At 36.2% G+C, this 24,332-nt stretch overlaps 1 protein-coding gene across 1 annotated transcript in view; it reads left to right on the top strand.

The window, feature by feature from the left end:
• Window positions 1-24,332, top strand: part of SLC6A2 (solute carrier family 6 member 2) — a gene marked incomplete in the record, with an annotated part of 73,166 nt that overhangs the window by 26,700 nt on the left and 22,134 nt on the right. The window contains 2 exon segments of the mRNA XM_072422955.1: window positions 2,648-2,782; window positions 13,577-13,680. Of these exon segments, the coding sequence (XP_072279056.1) occupies window positions 2,648-2,782; window positions 13,577-13,680 (239 nt within the window).

Raw genomic sequence — 24,332 nt, 5'->3', positions numbered from 1 at the left:
GAGTCCTAATCATCCCATCAAATGTGGAAAGGGGACTGCCGATCTTTGCACTTTGGACCTCGACATAATATTCCTGGAGGAAAAGCATCTCAAGAAACGTAATGTGCTACTCGTACCTGGGTCCTGAGTAGTAGAAGTTGCTATTGGTTTCCAAAAATCTTTGACCTACCAAATAGTAGAGCCAGAGCTAGATCCCGGAGCACAATATATACTGCTGAAAATGATAGTCCAAGGCATAATCTAATTTGTACGCCCCTAATTGACCAAACTCACATTTTTTTTTCAAATATCTCCAATGTACTCCTATTCAATAGCTACCCAAACCTAATAATAGCAGGAGATTTTAATGTAGCCCACAGTCTACACCTTCACTTATCCAATCCACAGGCCCCCACCACTGAGATGCCATTGAATTGCCTCACAGATTCCCTACCAATTTTAGATTCATGGCGAGTTAGAAACCCAACATCACAAGAATACACATGTTGGTCTAAAGCCCACAAAACCTTTTCTAGAATTGATTACTTTTTGGTTGCAGACTACCTGCAGACTAACATTGATTAGGTATTATAACACTCCATTTTTCTGAATGGTCATGCTCCACTCTCAATAAAATTGACATTACAGCAACCTTATTCTTTTACAACCAATTGACATTTCCCTGCTTACCTACACTAGTACTCAATCTTTCAATCATATATGGAGATCACAGACACAAAACCCTAAAGGAAGCCGGTATTAGAACAATGCTTCTTACAAATTTACTCCGCAGTCTCTCCTGACTCAGAAACTGTTGATGCTTTTTTACAGAAGGTTAACTTACCCACTCTCTCAGTGCAACAAACTACCCCCAATAACATACAAGAAATAGTGAAAGCAATCAGGGATCTTTCCATAGAAAAAGTATTCCAGGTTAGCTGATGAAAGTTTATCCTCTCCAGCCTTGGAGAGCTTTAATAAATCATGTCCGTAAACTTAAATTGGGAGTAGTGATGCAACATTGCTGTGTAAAGCAGCATGCATTTTTATCAAGCAAAAATTATTTTCAAATATGATAGCATTATTAGGAATATACAGTCTTTTTAGTTATTCTGGGTGAATGTTCTATGTGATAGTAGTTTATACAAGATGTGGATTAAGTTACCAACTACATGTCGTAACCATGCCTTTACCCAACGGAACAGACGTGTGTGAAGATTTCCATAAACAAGTTTGTTAAACAACATTGATGGGCTCATACATTTTTTTTGTAAAACTTAATATTCCCCTGAAAAAAATGTTTATCCAGTGAAAGCATTTTTTTTACTTTATTAGGCATTTTCATTTATTCTGAACTTCTACTGTAATAGTTTTTTTTTTATAATTAGTCTGGGAAAAAAATTGTGCATGTTGTGTAGAACAGCAGCATAGCACCATTTTCCCTGTCCCATTCGTAGAAACAAAACGTTAAAAAAAAAAAATATTCTTTAGGAGACATTAAAATCTCAGCTAAAACATCACTTATTCTGGAATCTTACTAAAGAAACCATATACATGCTTGTAGAGTTTCATTATACCATGTTGTAATAAAGGGTTTGAAAGTAAACTATACCAGTGGTCACATAGAATGTTTGCATATGTTGTCCAGAGTGAAACTCCACTTTTGTTTTAAATAACAATCCTCAATAGAAGGTCTATGCACCAAGCAATGCTTTTATTAAACTTTGTTGTTTTTCCATTACTAAATTAATCTTTTATAGGAGTTTGATCAATTATGCTTGTATGAACAAATCTGCAGTGTTTGCATCTCATTTAGAAATAATTCATCTTTAGAGCGTTCTTCACAAAAACTGAATTTCCTGTTGTAGAGGATACCTGCAATGGCAGAAAGTGACGTTGAGACCTTCGGGATGCCATATTGGATTGGATGTTTTTTAAAAGAGTACAGTGTTTCACATTGAAATGAAAATTTAATTTGTATAAACAGTAAATTACGGTAAATTACAGTAAATTAGTAAGTTAGTTTATTTAAGTCACACCTTTACCTGACAGCATTGTCCTATACCACCTTTGTAGTCGAACACTACAGGTGGATCCACATATGTGCATGTATGCAGCTTTATATAGACTAAGAAGTTATTATTATTAATATTATTATTAAACAGGATTTATATAGCGCCAACATATTACGCAGCTCTGTACATTAAATAGGGGTTGCAAATTACAGACTAATACAGTGGTACAGGAGGGAAGGACCCTGCCCAGAAGAGCTTACAATCTAGTAGAAAGTTAAAAAGGTAGGTGTGCCCCGGTGCAGTTGCTGTACTGTTGCATGACAATTTTGTAGATGCTGCTGGATGTCACCATGTTGTACCTGATGTCAGTGCTCAAAGCAGAGTTCAATTATCTTTCAAGAGATATTCTTTCACATCTCCTTCTCTTCTCCTGTAGCTTAACAAGTGATTGTGTAAGGAAAAGAGGAGAGACTTCGTGAACCTAGATCAGCAGACAGCAAAATGTTGAAAAGCTGGTCCTTTTGTGACAGACACTGTTAAATCTTAACATTTATAGTTTATTTGTCATATACATGTTTGCCGAGTCTTTATCCAAATTAATTTATATTATTTGTTTTAAATTTTCATTACATCTGTTGTTTTTTAAATTATAGGTTGTGTGGATAACTGCAACACTACCATATGTGGTACTGTTTGTTCTCCTTATTCGTGGCATAACACTACCTGGCTCTTCCAAAGGCATTAGTGCATATCTTCATATAGACTTCAGAAGACTTAAAGAACCTACTGTAAGTGTTTTTTAACCTGTATATCTTTTAAACATTGCTAGAAAGCCTAATGTGTTGATCATGTGCTTAAAAAGTAGTTTGGAAAAATCTGATGTTCAAATAATTAGTAATAATAGGTCTTTCTTGTTCAGAACCATCTTGAAAAATGTATAACTGGGAAGAAAAAATCTAGTAAAGATTTTCTGTATCTGAATGCTGTATATGTAGGGATACTGGTAAAAAAAAGGATAATCCAAAGGCGTAATACCAACAAAACAGTGGTATATCAGCTGTGTTTTTTGAAAGTGAATATTTAGTAATATGGTCTGCCAAACAGTAGTGATTTAAAAATATACACACAGAAAATAGCAATACAGATAATACCTGGGTCTATTCCATTGTTAACAAGCTCATCAAGGATGAATTCTTGATACCTTCAGCTAGCAATGCACTGTAATGTAATGATTTAATTTATGTAACTTATACCAATATTTGAACAAGATGGTACTTTGAAATGAATTTTTAAAGCTTATTACAATATTGTACTTGTCACAAGATTGAATCTAAGCCAGGGCACTATCTGCAAGGAGTTTGTATGTTCTTCCCATGTTTGCATGGGTTTCCTCCCACATGCCAAAAAAACATGCAATTATGGTAATTGGCTTCTGCTCCAAATTGGCCTTAGATTTTGTTAATGACATATTACTATGGTAGGAACATAAGATTCTGAGACCCTTTCAGGGACAGCTAGTGATATGACTAAAAACTTTGTAAAGCGCTGCATAATATTTTAGTACTTAATAAATACTAGTAAAAAAAGTTCTTTACAAAATGTTAACATGCAGAACACAAAAAATATTAATGTGCAATTCACTGTGTTGAATCACAAATTAGATGTGAACAAATAAAGATTACATTACATTTAAAGGCCTCACTGCTGAATACCTAGCAACAATAAAATATGTAAAAGAAGACACCAGGTAACATTTTGTTGGTGCCATTGTACTTACAGATCTTACTGAAAAAGAGCAGAATTTAACACACAAGTTATGGTCCACATGAAAATCCAACATGCCATCTCTTCCTTTTTTTTTTACCAACACTTATTGGCCAAAATGGTAAAGAACCCTCGGCATGAGATCTATATGAACTTTGTTGCACATGACAAATAAAAAGTATCCTTTTGGGTGGACTTGAACAAATGAAAAATCCAAGTAGCTACAACTTACTACAAGAATGGTGCACAAAGGTACCACAGTCCAAAGTTCACCAGGAAATCTTGAAGGCTACACTTCATCTTAACAACACTTAGTGAGAATGTTTAATACAATCCAAAACATCTTTGATAATATAGGGATATTCCCATTAACACTCAAGGGTCACTTTTCCTGTTTAGAATACTATAAAACATTGACAGGCTTGGCAAGTCTGCTACTTTTCCCATGCTTAGGTGAAAATGTGAGTATGAGACTTTCTTCAAAAAAATACCCGGGCTATTTTTTGGGCAAGGGTTTGGGCAGCAGTGCTCGAAATTGCTCGAAAGCAGTGCTCGAAAAGTCATCGTGCTCATTTTACGTGTCTAGGTTTAGACAGGTTCTATAAAAGATTACTTTGCGAACATTGGGGCAAAATCATCAGTAATTCCCCACAGCTCCATTTGAATAATTACCCCCTCCAGGTTTGGACACTCCTTTTTCCCTCATCCTCAATTCAAAGGAAAACTCTCAAGCACCATACAGCCACCAGATAAATGTCAGATTACCAGTTCTACCTTTCCTGATAATTTCCAGTAATAAAAACGAGCACTGTACACACACCTTGTTCTGTTCTACCGAGAGGGGAGGGGGAGGACTAGTGAGCAGCACCCCACTTTGCACTCTTTTATAGGAAACACAGTCTTCTCATTCCTAATCAGTCATTCATCACTCCACCATGGTCGATTGATAGATGATCTTGGGGGGCACACACTATATTTCCTCCCAACACCAGCAAAACTGTTTGTCTGGGGTGACAATCAACTGATGTGTGTATGTAGCCTAACCTCCTGTTCCTGGAACCTCCCAACTCTTACATGCTGTACTGCATGCACTGATTCCCACTAACTGAGATCTTACCTTCCTCCAATATAGATGTTGGGTCACCTGTAGAAATTGTTTGCATCAACTTTCTTGGCTTAAAGCTCAGCCCCAGGAATGTCCCTTTCCCCACACTTGTTTTTAACTCCCAACACCCTCTAATTGATGGGTTTAAATTAGAAACTATTTCAAACTTTGAAGGGATCTTCAAAAACAATATTAAAAAAAATAGTAAAAATAGTAGGATTGAAGGATGAAAAATATTTTATGCCAGGATTTAACTAGGTTGCTGGCTACCACAGCACTATTAATTGCTGCAACTAATCTGTCTAATCTTCTGGAGAAATAGGGTGTGGTAGGTATCAGGTCTGCCTGGTTTATTTAGATACAGGTCAGTCAACATTGGTTGTTGTATGCTTTGTCTGCTCAACATCCTGTACTAAAACAAAAACCCTTGCAGCAGGTCTGGCAAGCACCTCTAGCACATTCTCCACAAGCCACATGGCCATCTCGGACAGCCTGTAGTTGGTAGGAATTTTACTTTTGAAGTTGAAGGTATTCCCTTTGGAGCTGACAGGCCATTATAGCCATAAACCATTATAGCTGTATACTACCTGTGGTATGGCTACACCTGTCCTCTGAGTCCTTTGTCTATTAGACCACATCTCCTATTTGTAGTGCTGCCACTGCTGGCTTTTCTGCTAGGAGTGCAACGGTGCATGTTTGCTGTCAATGGGAAAGGATGTACATAAGTAGCTCATATTTTCTTCCTTATGGTGACACATGTTGGCTTTCCTCTCCTTTGCTGAAATTAGTTCTGCCATTTGGGCTCTATAGCATAGACCCCAGGGGGTGGACACCCAATATTGATCACCCAGTAAATCAGTAATCATTTTTGTTGCAACCTATGTGGAAGCAGAACAATATGAAGACACTTGTGGCTCAAACTGTGTAATTGTCCTCCTTTTCTTCTGTACCAACACCCTCCTCTATTTCCTCTTACTCTACCTTTGTCCTAGCAATGCAGATGTGTAACGAGACGGGTAGCCTTTCCTAAACTCCTTTAACATTAAAAGCAACAATTCATGCATGCAGAAATTGTGTCACTGATAAATGATCATGACTGACATTTTTGTGGGTTATAAAGATATCTTTAATAAAGTATACAAGTTCTACAAAGTATCTGATAAACAAATATTCATTATGATTATAGAGTTCATGTCAACTTTTTTTTTCTAGCAGTTTTTTATAGTTACATGAGTAAGAGCACTGAGGATCAGATGAGGACCTGGTTCTGTGTAAAAAGACACACAAGTGAAGACACACAGTCTCCAGGTGAAGCCATTTCTGATGCAGTCAATTTTATCTTTAACAACTGAAAGACAGGGATATAAAGGTATAGAAAAAAATAGGTTCCCCCTGGAGACAGCACAAGATATATGCAACCACAGGGAAGATGCAGCCCTTCTACTGTTTCCTTTCTGCAAAGAGTAACAAGGTGGAAATATTTATAGGAGAACAAGTATAACAAGGAGTAAAAAAAGACAAAAAACTCTCAGATACTGCCTAATTAAAAGTTAGTTCATGTAAATATTTACATGATGCGTACAATGGTCCAAAACAGCAACAGCTCCAAAAGCATAATCACAAGACTTGGTTCACCCCAGGGAGTGCCCATTTTTGTATCCACTAACTAGGGAGAGTCGGGATGTGGGGTTAACGCTGGAAAACACCCAAAAACGTGGGTAAACGCTTCCATTGATTTCAATGGGGCCTTTTCCCACGTTTTTTAAGCACTTAAAACGTAAATGCGTTAAAAACACGGGAATAGTGGCATAGATTTTTTTCCAGAGTATTAAAGGCAAGCTTTAAAACGCTAATAAAAGTTCATAAAAACGCAAATAAACGCGGTAGGAACGCTTACATGCTTTTTTAAAAACTCTTCTGAATTACATAGACCACCACAAGCCTTTGCAAGTGGTGCTGCTGCAGTTTGATTAGTAAGTTGTTGTAACTCTGTATGCCCTTAGCAGAGTGTCTGCCAACATAGGGTAAGTGTATAGAACACTACAAGGATACGTATGTGTGACATGCAGGACACATGGGTTAGTCTAACCAGAATTTTGGTGCCATTGTCAGAAAGAACACTCTACCTGGAGCGTTTTTTTTTGGGGGGGTCAGCAAATTCTGGACTTGGTTCTAAAGGGCGGTTAGGATTTTAGACCCTCTTAAGTTAGTGGAGGGAAGTGGACCAGGTCTCGCATTTATCTCCCCAGAATGGCACCAATACTTGTATTTCTGTTCCTGTTTTTACACTTACCCTTTAGTATTACCTCCTATATAGTGACCCAATGGATAGGGATATTAGGATACAGCCCCTGCTCAATCCCTATTTATTCTATAAAGAACTTTAAAATCTGACCCTATGAAAGTTTTAGTCATAATGGGTATGTATGAACAGCATATTTGCCCACAATGGCAAACTTACCTGCCAAAATGGACTCCTCTACTGATCCACTGTCCGGGTTTCACTTGGTCTCTGGTGCTTTCATATTTACTGTATCCTGAGTCTTCATCTATTTTCATTGGCAATTTTGAAAACACTTAACTTAGGTACTTGTACATAGAAGTTGATTCATTCTGGAATGGAGTTGTGTGCCCCATCAAAAGTGACTTCCCGGTCACTTTAGTCATATCAAAGATTGCTTTTTATAACAAGCAGAGTTTCAAAAATATTAATTAATAATATTAACACACATGTTAAAATATCTGTAATGCCTCCACAGTACAGAGAAAGAAACCACTATTAGTCTCTTCGATATATATATATGACTATAAATCATAGCGATTTTAGTTTCGAATGTAATTTTGTAGATACCATCAAAATCAAGTAAACTGGTACAACTAGACCCGGCTTGTGAACTAGCACAAAGAGCAGGGAGGACGGAAGCCACGGTTGAAGGGAAGCTCAATCCAAAAAATGGGGGAAACAGTCTAACAATATGTCAAGAAGTTGTTTCAAAGAATTTTCCTTTAGTATATGTATAAGCTTTCAGCACCCACATCGCTGAAAGCTTGCGCATGTGTAGAATAGTGTTGTTAACAAACCCAACACGTGCCTGTGAGATGTCAAGTATCTGGGCTATCTTTTTTGCGGATATTCACGGGTCCTCAATAATCAGCCCATAGACAGCATTGCAGGTTGCCGGGTCAGTTGAGGTTGGGGGGGCGCCCACTGCGGGGCTCATCTTCAACGGTGACTTGCCCTGTCTTGAAACAAGATATCTAGGTTTTGACAGTGCTGTAGGAAGGACACTTCTCCCCCAGTGTTTGTGACATCTCAGTGTGAATGTCCTTTGCTGACTTTCCCTGGAAAAACAAAAAATCATGACGGCCCTTAACTCTAACCACGTGAAACTTGCTTGTGCCTCTGCCATCACAGCTTCTCACTAAAAGAAAAATCAGTTTTAGGAATCGCAAAGACCTGATATTTGCACAGTTGCATACTAGGATATTAGGCTGCCATTTGCCCTCACACTCATTTTTCTATATCATCTGAAAGGGGGCAAAGCCAGGAACTTCTCAGCACCCCCTCGTATCATTTTGGTTGTCTTTTTTTGACTCAAAAAAAATACTTGTAAAAAGTGCAGCCTTTACCAATGCTTTCATTGCTTCACCCTGCTCCTTATGTTTAGTACAGTGGTTAAGAGTTTAACACTCTAGGTCCCAAGTTTGAATCTTGGACAGGATTCTACTACATGGAATTAAATGTAGCAAAACACAAAAATAAGGTTTTTGTGACATAAAGTAACTTTTGTTTACTAAAGTTTTTGTAAACAATAACCAACAAATAGTCATACATGTAAAAGCATAAATCCTTAGCCAAATATTATGACTCTAAATAGTCAGCCAACTAACCGCTATTTATAGTACTTTTAGTGTCCAGTAAGAACCCACAGAGTCCAGCATATTCTTAAATTATGGTTATCATTCACATACGTGTGACGGGATTTTTTACGCGACACGTTTTGCCTACTTAAGGCTTTATCAAAGGGACTGTCACACCTGCAAGGCACAGTGCTGGAACATATCTGAAGTTACAATAATGTAATAGGTCAAAACAATATATAAATATATAACATGCAACAATGTAGCTAGATAGTTTAAACACTCCACATAGTTGGGATAGGTATATTTGTTTTTTATATAAATAAATAAATAAATATTCTTACTTATATATACGTTAAACATCCAAGTAAATATCTAAATCAATATAAGTCAGCCTATACACAACAATATCAATATCAATAATGTAAAGATGAAAAGATTGTTATGATGATACCCCCTCCGGTAACCCTGCCAATTTCTGGAGGGAGGGGGGAAGGGGTAGTGTTTATAGCAATTGCCTGTGTTGAATAATAACACATTATGTTATAAGTGAAGATGGCATGAAAAAATACATGGAAAATATTTATACATTATATAGAATAAATGTCAATGACGCATATGTAATCTCTAGGCTTGTGCAATGAGTATTATTAAATTCCTTTAAAATTATATTTAATATAATTATTTTTATTTCTCCAGATTTCTTCAACATTCCAAAAATATGCAGTTAGCTTAATTTGCTTCCCCCCAAAATGATCCTAGACTGTGCTAATGACTTATGATTATGGTAGGGACATTAAATTGTGAGGTCATGTGAGGGACAGTTAGTGATATAACTATGTACATTGTAAAGCGTTGCATAAAGTGTTGGCACTATATAAATACAAGTTATTAATAATAGATAGGAGCATGGGATATACTTGGCAACGCTTGCACATCAGTCTTCACTAATAAATGCTAATATTTTACAATCCATCACAAAGTAAAATCAGACAAAAATATTGCTAGATATTAACCCTTCTTAATTCAAGGCAGGTACAAAAATACACAATGAATAATATATTTATATAAAATAAATGGGAAATAAAACAGAACATACCAATAAACATTATTTTTTACAATATTCATAATGTATTCTTTAAAATAATAAAAATGATGACAGTAATGCATTCTTTTAAAGAAAATAACTAATATAATTATAATATTGAACATGATATATCATCTGTAGTCTTCATAGTAACAATTAATAAAGCTATTGATGTACTAAGAATGTATATGTATAACATCTTATACCTGGCATATGATCAAAAAAACGAATTTTACTGAAAATTGTACTAAAATTGTGTGATGTTATCTTTTTAATTTTTATTATTATTATTATTATTATTAATATTAATAACATTAATAATAATATAAATAATAATAACTGTTGATGTCCTGTTATATGTTTAATTCATGTGGAGCAAAAGTGTTTTTATTTTTTGTTTTAGAGTTTATAAAGTGAATCTGAGATTTAGCAAACATTCTTTGGTAGAGAATCTTCCCGTGCATGTGTTTTAAGTTGCAGTTATTAATTTTCAACTTTTTTAATGCTTAGGAGAGATTGTAAATGCCTATAAATGCTCCCACTGATCTCAATAGTAGCAATTATAGGCATATATAAGTGTTTAAAAGCTTTTAAAAGCAGTTAAAAAATCCAGCACAAATAGTTCTACTTAACACTTAAAAACAGGGTATCACGCTTTGGAGACAGGGCAACTAGGGGGCACTAAGGCTTGCACAGCACAGAAGGGCCAAGGCACAGAATCTAAGCAGTACCCAGGTCTTCTCCAGAGCCTCTAGTGGTGATGATGTTGCGCTGCTGGTTACTGCCAGGTTGCAGTCCTTGGGCACACCAGGGTGGGCAGGATGATACACGGTACCAAATCACTAGGCAGAAGAATCATCAAGGAAGGCCGTTGAGGCAAGCAGCAAGCAAAAGAGGTCAGGTCACAACCCAGGGGTCAATTACCATGGATCCAGGAACCACAAACACAGAAAACACAGCATACACTGGAAGCAACAGGAGACAGGTAAAACAGAGATAATCAGAGACAGAGAAGAACACTGGAACATCACAAGGGAACTGGCTGGGAAACAAGAGGCTGGGCAACAAGGGATTGAAACAGGAGCTGAACAGGGGAAGCACTGAATTAACCAACAGGCGTACAGCAACTCTTTAGCAGAGCTAGGGCTCTCGGCACCAGTGGAGGCACGTTGCACGAACACTGAATGCTGTGTCTGAGCTAACTAAATATCCAGGGATAATTAAGAGGCTATTTCCTGATTGGCCTGCAGGATGGGTGAAACTGATAAAGCTTGGGAGCGCGGGCACTCCCAGGGTCAGAACTGGCGGCATGCACAGGGGAGAGGCGCCAGCGCTTTAGTGGGGAAGTGGTATGTGTGACACAGGGCTTTACACTGTGGTGTAGTCTAGCTCATTGGAATGCATAGGAATCCTAAATATGGGCATTTAAACTCTGCGTTTAAACGCTGGGGAAGATGTCCATGTTGACTAACCCTTAAATACTTTATTTGGCTGATAAATATAACATATTCCTAATAAATATTATATGTGGAAAAATATAGATTTCTGCTGGTCAACTAAGAGTTTGCTACGTCCTAATATTAAAACAAAATTGTAATTGTCATTTGACATTTGTAAATGTATTAAAATTTACCCTATACATGATTTCAGTAATCCTTGCCATGGGTAGAGAAATTATCACAAAACAAGCACAAGTGTTCTTATGTATTTAAGTAAATATCTTATTAACACTAATAAAAGTGTGTCTATTTAGGAGACGTCTCTTTTCTCCAGAGCTTTGATAAAACAGACCCATTGCCCTATAGTTTATACTCTAGAGGCTATAACAGGTGTATTTCCTAAATTTTTCTTTTAAATAATAACCACGTGTATTATAATTTTAACAAATCTAAATGTAAACCAAGGTTCCTATTTTACCTGAGATTTCAGGTAACTTGCTTTGAAACTTTGAATCAAGTATAACCTAGTATACAAATGCAGTCATCACTGCTAACATTTAAAATAATAATAATAAATATATACATAATTATATATATATATATATATATATTGTGACAGAGTGTCCATTAAAATGGCAGGAAATGATGGCAGATATGTTGCGCCTCTAATTAGGTATGACCTGGCATAATAGCTCCAGGCGTGGGAAGGGAGCAAGCATCAAACCAACGCTCCTAACTGTGAGTTAACAGTGTTGATGTTGAGCATATGTGATAGAGAGACAGGGCACCAAGTGAGGTAGCCAGATGCCCAGCCAGGCTATTGTTTGTTTTTTGTGAATTTATGGACACTTTTCTGTTAACACAACGTTAAGAAAACCCTCCTGCTGTTGATTTGGACATTTGAAGTCTGCTGCCTCTTATCTGCCCTGACATCCTGTTACCAAGAGCAATCCCCTTGTGATATCTCACATTTATATGTGATATTTACATATATGTAGAAAACTTAAATATTTTACATTCTCTACAATCTGATATACTGTGTCTTACAAGGAGTGAGGCAAAACAAGCATAAAAATACCTAATAATATGGAAAACAACATGTACACATGTGTGATATGTTTACCTGTGATGGTAATACCAAAATAATAAAGATGTTCTTAAGTATCTAAGATACAGTATCAGACAGCTGAGCCAACCCCAGGAAAAGAAAACAAAGCCTTCATTCTAACCAATATCCAACCATTTCAAATCTGCTCTATTCACCTACTCTTATGGCCTCTGACAAATGGTATATGACATAAAAATCAGTTATATATATTTAACCTCAAACGGGTCATACAATTATCACAAAACAAGGAATAGAGCATTATTTTTTGTATATAACAATAACACTTGAATATAGACAATTTACTCTTACCACAAATATGTTAATATGGTGTTTTTTTTTCATACAGTAACAAATAATATTAATCATAAAATTAAGTGTATAGATGTAGAGAATATTTCTTTGCCATTATTTCTTTAACAAAGACCAAGTGAAAATTTAATTACTTACGATTTAGGCAAATAAGTAGCAAGTAGATACTGTTAATTAAATACACCTTGCAATGCTAAGAGAAATTGCAAAATTCCAGGTCCACATCTCAAAATGAAACAAGCCTCAGTTAGCATGTTTAATGGTAAATTTCATAATGGTACAATTAGAAAGATTGAATAAGTATGGCTTGTTTGGAAGGGTTGCCAAGAGTGAGCCTCTTCTCCCTAAAAAGTACATAGCAGCACAGCTTATGTTTGCAAAGTTGTATCAAAGTTGTACCTCATAACTGGAACAATGTCTTTTGAACAGACAAGACTGAAGTTGTGATGTTTGGTCCTAATGCACATCACCACATTTGGTGAAAAACAAGCACAGCATATCAGCATAAATACCTCATATCAATCTTTGTATATCGTAGAATGCATGTATATCATTTGCTTACGTTTCAGATTTTGTGTTTTTACTGCAGGTTTTTTTCTTTAAAGCTATGTTGCCCAATTTGTATTCATGATTTTAACAACTAAAAGTGTGACTTTTATTAAAATGACACGTTTACTTTCGCAGAGCCCTAGATTCCTCCACAGCTGGCTTTTATTTGGTCCCGTGCTGTCCTGAAATCTTTCTTTGTCTTTGTTAACCGCAAAACCACCGGGCGCTATTATTTTCCTACTTCATCTTCCAGCTTCTGCTTCATGTCACCTGAGGAGCACCCATTCACTATAAATTCCCCACTAACCTAGAGATTTTACAACCACAGTGACTATATATTATTTCTTTCCTTTTATTTAGGTCTGGATAGATGCTGCAACGCAAATATTTTACTCACTGGGAGCAGGATTTGGAGTACTGATTGCATTTGCCAGTTATAATAAATTTGATAATAACTGCTACAGGTATGTTTTTTTTGCAATGTTCTTCCTAAAAACATTTTAATTTTATGTTTACTCTTCATGTTTATGCAAAATAAAGTGCAGACTGTCATATATTACCTCTTTTTGCACCTATACCATGAAAAAGTGGCTACTAACATTTTGAAAATAAAAAAGTAAAAAGCTCATCAAATCTAGCAGTTACTGGTAACCTAAAAAGGAACTAAGTGTGAATTTTCCACTATGTATTTCAAATTTATAGTGCATATTATATATGCAGTCGGTTTATGTATGAACTTTCCACAGTATGACTTACCCAATTGTAAAGTAGGGGTAGGGGGTCTAGGAAGTTTACCTAGTATAGGGCCCAAAAATCATTGATGTAGCTCTGCGATGTAATAACATGTACATACTGAGTACAAACAGTAGGATGCCTTTGTTTGTTTGAAGTGTGAAGCCACTTGTGTACATGGAACAGTTTACAAGCTATTATAAATATGTGAAAGGTACATTTAAATCACCTTTAGAGAAATGTTATTAATAACCTAAAATGTGTAATTAAATAAAGTATATTAAACTGTCCCCTGGTAAATAACTATGGGAAGCCATTTTTTCTTCTTAAAGTACCATGGCTGAGTGGTACCAGACATTCTGTACTTCTGTGGTGTGGGAGAGTTTACATCTGTAACATATTATCAAATGTGAAAAACATACTAAAATATTATTTTCAAGTAAAGTACTATTACTTTGTTGACATTTTACCTAAGCATAAGTTACCAGAGTAAAAGTTATTTTTTTAACAGTAGGAAGGGGTCTCTCATGTGAAGTGCAAAAAGGACAAGATGTTATACATTTTTAAACAAGTTGTTTTTAATTAAATGAATTTAAAGAAGATTTAAAGAAGTTAAATGTAGTTAATTTCTGCCTGTGCCTATGCGTAGGAAACTCATGTTAAATATGTCTACCATTTAGCCCTAATGTTACATCTCCCGAATTCAATATTAAGTATTGCTTAAAGATGACCACCTTTAAACAGTTATTTTAATTCAGGTGGATCTAGCAACTTAATTTGTCCATCTCAGTTCTAGTCTTGAATTATCTTATAGTGTATCTAAACCCAAAAAATACAATATATTGCACTGTACTTACACATGTCCAATGGTTCTCGCTCTGATAATCGGGTCAGGGCTGATATAGGGCAAGAATCTGGCCTAATTCAAGGGAAGGGGGAGAGCACGCAGCAGGGTGCCGCTCCGTCGTTCTCCCCCACCCCTCCCCATAAAGCAGAATGGTGCTGTATGTATAAATACTTGAAAGTCTTGAGAAACAGAAAATCTCTCTTCTCTATATAAACTTTCATTAAACCTTAGCCAGAACATGAACTTCAGTTTTTGGGACTTTGTGGAACTGGAAGGAGTGCGGAAAAGGTCTATGGCTATGCTAGCATTATTTGTACGTAAAAAGATTTTTTTCAATCTACTCCATTTTTTTTTTACTAGAATATAACTAGAGTAATACTAGATATCACTATTAGTAGTTAGTTACATTTAACTAGACTAAGTAACGTTGATTAAATTTGACCACTAGTCCAAGTAGCTTCCCTTTCACATATACCATCACTAACTGCTTAGCTGTACATTCAGAAGTGTGTTGTCAAGGTGCATGGAGTGAAGTTAAAGGCAAATTAGATGATGGTGTCCTACAATGTAATTTCCCTTTTCCTTTATATACGGTTGCAAGGTCAACTACTTTGTTTCATCAAAAAAAGATGCAACTTCACTACCTACTATACATACTTCTGTATATTAAGTCTAAGGATAGTCTATGGCAAGGGTCGTCAACTCGCGGCTCTTTAGCCTCCTTGTTGTGGCACCCTTCGGCCGCCGCCAGCAAATCCCTGTAGACACTGCGGAGGAGGGGGATTCGCCTTCCGGTGTTCTAACGAAAAAGTCTGCCTGTGAAATAAATTTTCTCTAAGGGAAAGTACAAATGGGCGTGTACAATGACTTCATCATCAGGAAAGTTTGACAGCTGTGTTTGTGTATGAATGCAGCGTGTCAACGACTGCAGCCTTACAACTCTCTCAGTACAAACCCCCATATCTCCTAAACAGTATGTCATACCGACTTGAGGTTTTCAGGGTATACAGGGGACCCTCATAGCTAGCAGTACCCCAAATTTCATCTTCCCACCTTTAACAACTTTGGAGGTCATAATTTAAAAAAATAGTTAAAATTGAACAACAGGTTAGATTAAAAAAAGATTAAACCTTGGCCCTGAGAAGATCCCCACACAAGAAAAAATCCCCAAAGGGCACAAACTCTCATTTGTCGTAAGCTACCTCCCTTCCCTCTTAACCAGGAGTAAACCACTGACACTCATCAAAATCTTCTATGAGCAAACATCAGTAAAACCCCCTAACAGGAAAAAATCACTCTCAGAAATCACTCTTATCCCATGCAATCTCAACCCCATCAAAATGCCCCCCATCCTCAGGCACCCCCCAAAATGAAATAAAGCAAAGCCTTTACTTCTTAAGAGATCTCCCAAAAGCAGCTTCTACCCCACAATACCCATTAGGAAAACCCCTCCACATGCATTTTTGCTCAGGATCCATATCACTAAACAAAAGATAACTCAGGATAGACATGTTCATATTTTTTGTAGTTTAGCATATCCAGAATTTTAGTAAAATTCTTTCTGTAATCTGTTTCTTCTACTTGTTACTGGCTACTCGGCACTATTTGACAAAACCTTTTCAGTCATCGGGAAAGCAGGAAACTAAAGTCTTTTCTTTCATATGGTATTTCATGAGTTAAAAAAAAGTTGACGTTTCACTCTTTCTTCCTTGAAGAAAATGCTTCTGCAATGGTTAGTGTCAGTGCAGTTATGTACCTCTAGTAAGCTGCAACTTTTGGTATTTCTTATTTGCAAAAATGTTTTCCCAGAGAGGAAGAACAACCTCACTGAAGAATGCAAACAGTTTTTCACAAAACATTCCCTGGAAGAAAGACACTACCTGCTGAAGGGGTAATTATTCAATTACCATCTAATCTGATCATAAAAAAAACATTTCAATTCAAATTCCTACCTTTCAATCAATTCAAAGACTTACCTTTTCCAAGCCAACTAGGCTGGATTTATCTTTAGTTTGGATACAGAAGTTTACTCAGGTGTACTAGCTGAACAAATATTGGGGTACTTTTACTGAGCTTCAGGGTGTTCATGAAAAATATAGTAAATACTTGAAGGTGAGTGTAAAAGTGTACAGTCCCTCACTGAATGCTCTCTGCACGCTTTATTTAAGGGTCTCCGTTTTGTAATTTTGCTGTGTACATCCTTGGGTGGTGATGGTGAAAGCACTCAATATTCCACTGTAACATTCCACATGGTCTTTTTTGTAAATCTGACTTTTGTCCTGTGAAAAAGACTTTTCTTTTTCCTGTTTATGTGGTATTTTTTCATTTTTTTTAGTCCATATATTATGTGATATTTGTATAGGTTAGTTTGGCATGGTAATAATATAGCCTTGTTGCTCTCCTTTAGATTATAAACCAGTTTTTTAATTTTTGTTTTTTGTGGCTTGCAGAGAGGTTACTCAAAAGAAAAATTACATGATTTGCTATTACTGTTTGCCAGAATGTGTTAGGACCCACACAGTCAAAGAGTAATCAATAGAAGCAATAAAGTAGACATTTTTGGAACTCCCTTGCTTTGTCCATTATTCAGCTGATGTAATTTTTTCATCCCTGTTACCTCTATCTTTTTTTATTACTAGTTTGATGGTTTTTGTTTATATATATATATATATATATATATATATATATAATATAGTCATGCTAGCATGTAGAATGTCTGGATAAGTCTGGAATTACCCTTTCCGGTGTTGAAATGGAAACTGCAACTGGGGCAACTGCAGCCACTCTCATGTTTCCACATTTGCTTGCAAACTGCTAACAGCAGACCAACAGCATGAACATATAGGGTTTTAACAAATTCAGCTGGGATTTATTTAATTATTGATGCTTTGTTTTTAGCAAGACAGTCTGGTTCTTGTTTAATGGCTATATCACAGGTTTCAGTACTTTTTTGATATTTCTTGTAGAATTGCCTTGTATATTCTTACTACCTTTTCTTCTGCTTCTGTCAGGCCCCTTCCATCCTATATTTTATCGTTCCAGTTTTTGCAAGGAAGATTCCCTAAATATTTCAAATAGCCTTAAATAGATTTTTGTCTTTCCCATGATGTCTTACACTACCTTGTACTGCTGCTTTAGGTATGCCTCCTTGTCTCAGTGTGCTATTCACTGGACTCAGCTGTGCAAATATTTGTCTATATTTACTTTCACTTTTCTCAGAAATATTTAAAGCTACATTAGAAAGGCATTCTACCACCTTAGCTTTCTTTCTCTTTAAAATATTAACTACTTTTTTTTCAAAATGGCATCATGTCCATAGTTCTAGGCATTTTATGCATCAGATAATCTGGTAATTTTTTTATTTACCTGTCCCGAGAAATAATATGAGATATTTTTATGTTAGAAGTTATTATGTAATATGTCTGATTGTTTTTTTCTGTTTCTTTTAACTTCATTCCAACCTTTTCAATGACATTCTGTTGTTCTGTACTAAGAGTGGCCACAGGTCTTGTTTTAGCAATTACGTTAGAAACCTGTCTGAGAGGTATGTAATCAATTGTAACCTGATTATAGTATTGACTATCTGGTGATGTTTGTATCTTCTCTTGTACTGTTGGGTGAGGTGGTTTGCTAATATTAATACGTTATCTTGGCAGAATTCCACTAGTCTGTAAACTTGGCTGTTAGTATTTCAGATTACCAATGATGTATGTAATATATTTTTGGGGTTATGTCCAAAAGATGCTGCAGATCATCATAAAACATTAACTTTCTCTTCATCAACATCAGTTGTTGGAGCAGAAACCTGTATCATTGTAACAATACATGGCTTGCCTTGCAGTTGGAGTGAGATCATTCTATCAGTTTTTTGGATAACCAAAGACTGATTTTTATTGATGAGGATGGCTACATCTCTTCTGCAAATTTCACAATGAAAGATCTGGTGAACTAATGATGTACAATGACCTATTCCGAATAATTTTTATTCCTAAGAGTTTTTGTCTTTACTCACTTCAAGTTGAGCTTGATTTATAGTTTCTTTATTCCAAATTCCAAAAAGTATATTGAATTTGCAACATTAGATTCCACAGAAAACCTTTGAGTTGAGCCGGCTTCAACAGGAATGCTTCTGACATAAACACCAGGATAGAACAGATAGAAACAAATTTCAAATCAATAGAAGAAATACAAGCCCAATTGGACAAGTCAGAAACAAAAGTTGACACTGAAAATAAGTTGATTATAAATACCCTTCCTCTTTAACATTGTCATATTTAGAAGCAGCACACTGAGATAATGCACACTGGGAGTTACAGGCCTTAATAACAAAAGGTCCCAAAACCAATTAATACCTCAACCCTAGAAATACTAAAATACCGTACTAGAAATGCTAGTCTTAGAAAGAAACAACACCTGTCTTAAGGTAAGAATTTTTTTGACTCGTGCTTAGAAGTTTCATAAAAAGAATTGGGAAAACCCCTCCTCCCAATTGGATAAATGTGGAGCCAAACAAAAACCAAAACACGTTTCTTTTTATTTATTTAAACATTTTCTTATCATATTTTCCAATTACTACTCATTGTTAGGGGAGAATCGTCTAGGCAGCATTTCCATACTGTTGACCACTGCAGGACAATGCAGCAGGGAAGATCAGGCAAATAGCTATTAATCCTCTGCTTTGCAGCCTGTGCATCCCTGGCTTTCCTTTGGATGTGAATGTTCGCTCTGCATCCCCTATTCTGAGACAACTGAACTGTGCAACTGAAGGGGAATTGTGCTGAGACTAATGTGCAGAGTAGTTCCTGATTCAGTCTTGCTCTTTCATTGGCTGATGGAGCTTTATATCCTTTCTGCTCCCATTGCTCTATGCCTGTTGTAGCACTAGCTAGGCTAATCTGTGCTGGAGAGTTTAGTGTGTTTTCTGTTGCTGACCTTTGCCTGTTTCCTGAAATTTCATTAAACTCAGCCTAGACCGACCTCTGCCTTTGACCCTGACTCTGACGCTGCTTGTGCCTACTCCCTTGTACTTTGCTAGATGGACTGAATACACGGTTTGACCTAGGCTTGTATTCTGGATCACCTAGTATTTTTGTACTATTTATGGGTTCCTGGCTTGCTGCCAGTCCATCCTCAGACACCATTACTTCCGCAGTAAGTCCTGGAAGATGCAACCTGTCTCCCGAGGCTGAGCAGTGAAGACTGCGGTGTTAAATTGGGGGACTCATGTCTGGTGAGGACTGGTGCTGACCAGGGTCTTACACTTATCACTTCTTTCCATTCCTATTTGTTTTAGATATATATTTTTTCAAGAAACCAAAAGATGAACTGATCCTAACTAAAAGTAAAACCTAAATATACCTGGTTGGAATACAAAGATCTAATCTACCTAGTTTTATACCTGTATTTGGCTGTAGTAAGACAGGAGGTCAGAGCCCCAAGTACTGTCAAATGAGTCTGTGGTAGATATGGGTTGGCGGCATTCAAGCTGCAGATAAACATGAATGTAAGCTCTCGTGAGGAGCTTTATTTCTTTGGTTGGTAGACCACTTATTGGTCAATGGATTATTGAACTAAACTGAACTGTAAAGAAAAGCTTTGTACTCTGATAAAAGCTATCTTCAAATTTAATTTTGTTTGGCTAAAGAAAGCAATATTGTTTTGGTGCAAATGAAGAGACTTATATTTTTACAATCTGTTCTGTGTGCTACCAAAGTTGCTACTCACCTCTCCTCTTAATTACAACACAAACTACAAGATATATGGATGCCATTCTGTTTAACGGTTTTTCTGCATACCTAAGGAAAGACACTATCTTAGTGGGTCTCACTAGTACACTTCATAATAAACCTATGGAACAACAATAAAGTAACAAACAGTACAAGCAAGTATCCTCACAAAGACACAGAGCACAAAGGAGGCAGAGAAATTGAGACCTGTCAAAAGCTTTCAGAAGCAGAGACAAGCCTATAGGTAAATCCAGCAGGGGAGAGAGTAGGTGCCAAAGTCTAAGCTTACAAAAGGTAATCACAAACTGGAGCGTATCAGTGAACAAGATCAATGGATAAACCACAAAAATCAGGCAAAGGCAATAGGAAGCAGCAGGGTTAAATATGAAATGAATCATCCAGATGGGTCACAACAGAACCAAGTGCAAATAATCAGGATCCAGGATTCACAAAGCAACATGTCAGTTATCACAAGTCTGAGTGGCAGCCAGAGTTAGCTATAGAGAGATCCCACAAGTAACACATACTTAATCAATGATACTCGTATTGTATGATAAACTAATAGGCAATCTCTTACAAGAAAAATCAATGAGCTGGTTAAACTCCAGGCTTGCTACCATTCTAGGCTCCGCCAAGAAATAGGCCATCATGGCCCATCTGTATCCTGGACCTCTTTAGTTAATGCACCTGTTACTTCCGGTTGAACAAATAATGTCTGAAAGGTTGCACTGCAGATTGTATTTATCCATTGTATTTAACCTGATATTGGCATTGTTTAGATCTGATATGGCTGCTGAAATGGGGATGAAATTTTCATGTCATATGCTGTTGTTTGAAAGTCTGTGAATTGTGGAAGCTGTAAGAAAACATATGATGGGCAATAAGACTGTTAGGCCTCTGGATATCCCTGGCCTTTCATCTCAGCTTACACATATACATACTGTAGCTAGGAACCACATTGGCCTTATGCCAATCCATTGGTACCATGCCAGTGATTAAAAAGAGTCTCTAAAAATTAGAAATAATGGTTTTGAAATAACAGAGCTCAGCTCTTTGAGGACACATGGATGTAGTCCATTAGGTCCTGGTGCATTGTCAACCTTAATTTTGCCCAACTGTTTCTCAATCATATCATTTTTGAGCCAATGTGAACCGTTTAAGGCAGTGACATTACTGTTATGAATTTGGACTTGAGCTCTGCCATTTTCTTTGTGTACACAGAGCTAAAAAAAAGTGTTTAGTAAATCCACCTTTATCCCCAGTTACCAACCCTGAGACATCCTTTAAAGGGCCTACATGCTCAGATCTGATCTTTTGCTATTAATATTTTTTTTTCAATTTGACATTTTGAACATTTTATCTCCTTTTTACATCTTGTGTTATATTCTTTATAGTTTTTAAACAATGAAGGTGATCCTTCAATTTTAAATTTTTGGAGTGCCCTTTCTTGTACTTTATGGCTTTTTTAACATCAGCTGTGAGTCACATTTTGTTCTTTGAGGACAATATTGTCTCCCAGCCCAAGTCAAAGAGAGCTGCCCTTAATAATGCAAAATTTGCTCTCTTAAAATTTAATGTTTTTATCTTTTCTGTTTTTGCTTCCTGTTTACAACATACATTAAATGAAATCATATTATAAGCACTGCTACCCAGATTCTATTTTCTATGCACAATGGGTATAAGCTCTGCATTGTTAGAAAGAACTAGTTCCATAATTTCTAGTTAGTTATAAACTGTACCATAAAATTATATTGTATTAAATTCATAAATGTCCTCCCTTTTGCTGTTCCTGTAGAGCCATTACTCCAGTCAATGTCCGGGTAGTTAAAAACTCCAATGATTAAAACCTTTACAGTTTTTGCTGCTTTTCTGTCCATGCTATTAGTTGATTCTCTATTTCTTCCTTAGCACTCGGAAGCCTATAGCAGACTCCAATAATAAATTGTGTGTTCTTCAACCCCACATTCAACTCCACCCTTAATGCCTCAACCTCATTGCTTGTTGCATTCATACACACATGTTTTTTTTAATTAAACTAGTGGGGCCATGACACTTTTCTGCTGCTGTTTTCTAGTATTTTGTCTTCTAGAATTATCCACTTAATATATTGTATGTTAGTATGTCTAGTCAAAGAAGCGGTGCTGACAATATGTATGCATTTAGGAAATTATTTATAACATTGTAAAGAAATAAAACCAGTGGGGGCCTGGTCATCCTATTTGATTGATCTAATTAAACATTCTGTGTGCCCATATTTTTCTAGAAAACATTATTAGAAACAGTGGGTGTGATTTATTAAAGTTCTCCAAGAGTGCAAAAGATAAACTATCATGGATGAACATAGGTGTTCCAGGTTTCCTGGTTTACCCTTGATAGTTATACTTTTAAAGGAACTGTATAATCCTAGTATTGTCACCCTTACGGAACATTGGTTGGAATTAAAACTTGCAATGGAGATCTTTAAGGGGATCAATTGCCTACTTGTTTGATATGGGTATTGAATTTTATCAGGTGTGTTCTGTGGGGAGACGTGTTATGCAAGGAAATGGTCTGGTCCCTTTTCCTACCTACCTTAGTCATCCTGTTCAGTCCTGTGGACATGGTCATTAAATCATATCAGCCACAACACCTCATTCATTTCATGTTCTTGGATGTCTAGTGGTTGTATGTAGAAATGTTCAAGTTCAGCCTGTGTCAGTCAGGGACTGTAGTATTGCAGAAGCTGCCTACAAGTCCATTATAACCCCCCATTATGATAACCTACAACATTACCAGTTAAAGAAAGGTGCAAACGTATTGGTAATATCATGCTTTACACACATTCTTTACAATTCTGTCGGGAAGGGGGCTCTGATATCGCTTACTATGGTAGTACTTGTAACAGAATTTTGCTTTGTTTTTTAGTTTTTTGGGGTTTTTTTTAGACTGAATGAAGTAGAAATGAGTACACGTTTAAGCTTTATTTGTGAATTGAAAAACACATCTAATTGTTGCAGGTAACAGCACCAAATAAATCTCATAGATTTAGTATGAAACGCAACAATTGCCTTGTTCCCTAAACGTATTAGGCTCTTTAAACAACAAAAACTTTAGCTAGACATAGCCTTTGGCCCTAGTAAATCAATTTTTTTAGAAAAAACTGTTTCTCTCTTCAAGACAGAAAAAAGCATAGTTTCACCTTGTAGCGAAACAATGACCCTAAAGACACAACTAAAAATATACTAGTATACTAGAGTGTTTTTTTTTTAAATAAGAACTTCTACTCGTTAAATATATCCAGTCATGTTCCAGACCTCTTTTCAACTGAAGCAAGGTTTGAAAATCACTGTTCAGTAATAGCAGTATTTGCTAACAGCGTTACAGGATTTGTGTCGACAAAAAGGTACAAATCTGAAAGATCAAACGTGTGAAACCAAAAAAGAACAGATAACAGCAACAATTACAAGTGCACAAAGAGCACACAGGTGGCCCCACTACAGGTTTGAATGGTATAGAATGTAACAAATATTAATTTTTTGTTTGCATAACAATAAAAATATTTTGCACAAATAAAAATGTTAAATATTGTTACATACATTTATTGTAAAGTTATAACTATTGTAATTTCATTGACAATACAGAATAGTTTTGTGTGGATATGTGTGGTGGTAGATCCAAAAATTTACTGCAAGCTGTATCTTCTTTTAATTGCTTTTAGTTGCATATGTGTTTGAAGTCATTATATTGTAAACTTGTCTGATGCAAGGGTTGATATCAATGTTCAGTATATATTAATATATTCATTAAATGTGCATACTCATAATCAATAATA

The sequence above is a fragment of the Pyxicephalus adspersus genome, chromosome 9, assembly GCF_032062135.1.
Source record: "Pyxicephalus adspersus chromosome 9, UCB_Pads_2.0, whole genome shotgun sequence".
NCBI lineage: Eukaryota > Metazoa > Chordata > Amphibia > Anura > Pyxicephalidae > Pyxicephalus > Pyxicephalus adspersus.
Note: the sequence above shows the minus strand (reverse complement) of the source record. Positions and strands in the feature narration are given on the sequence as shown.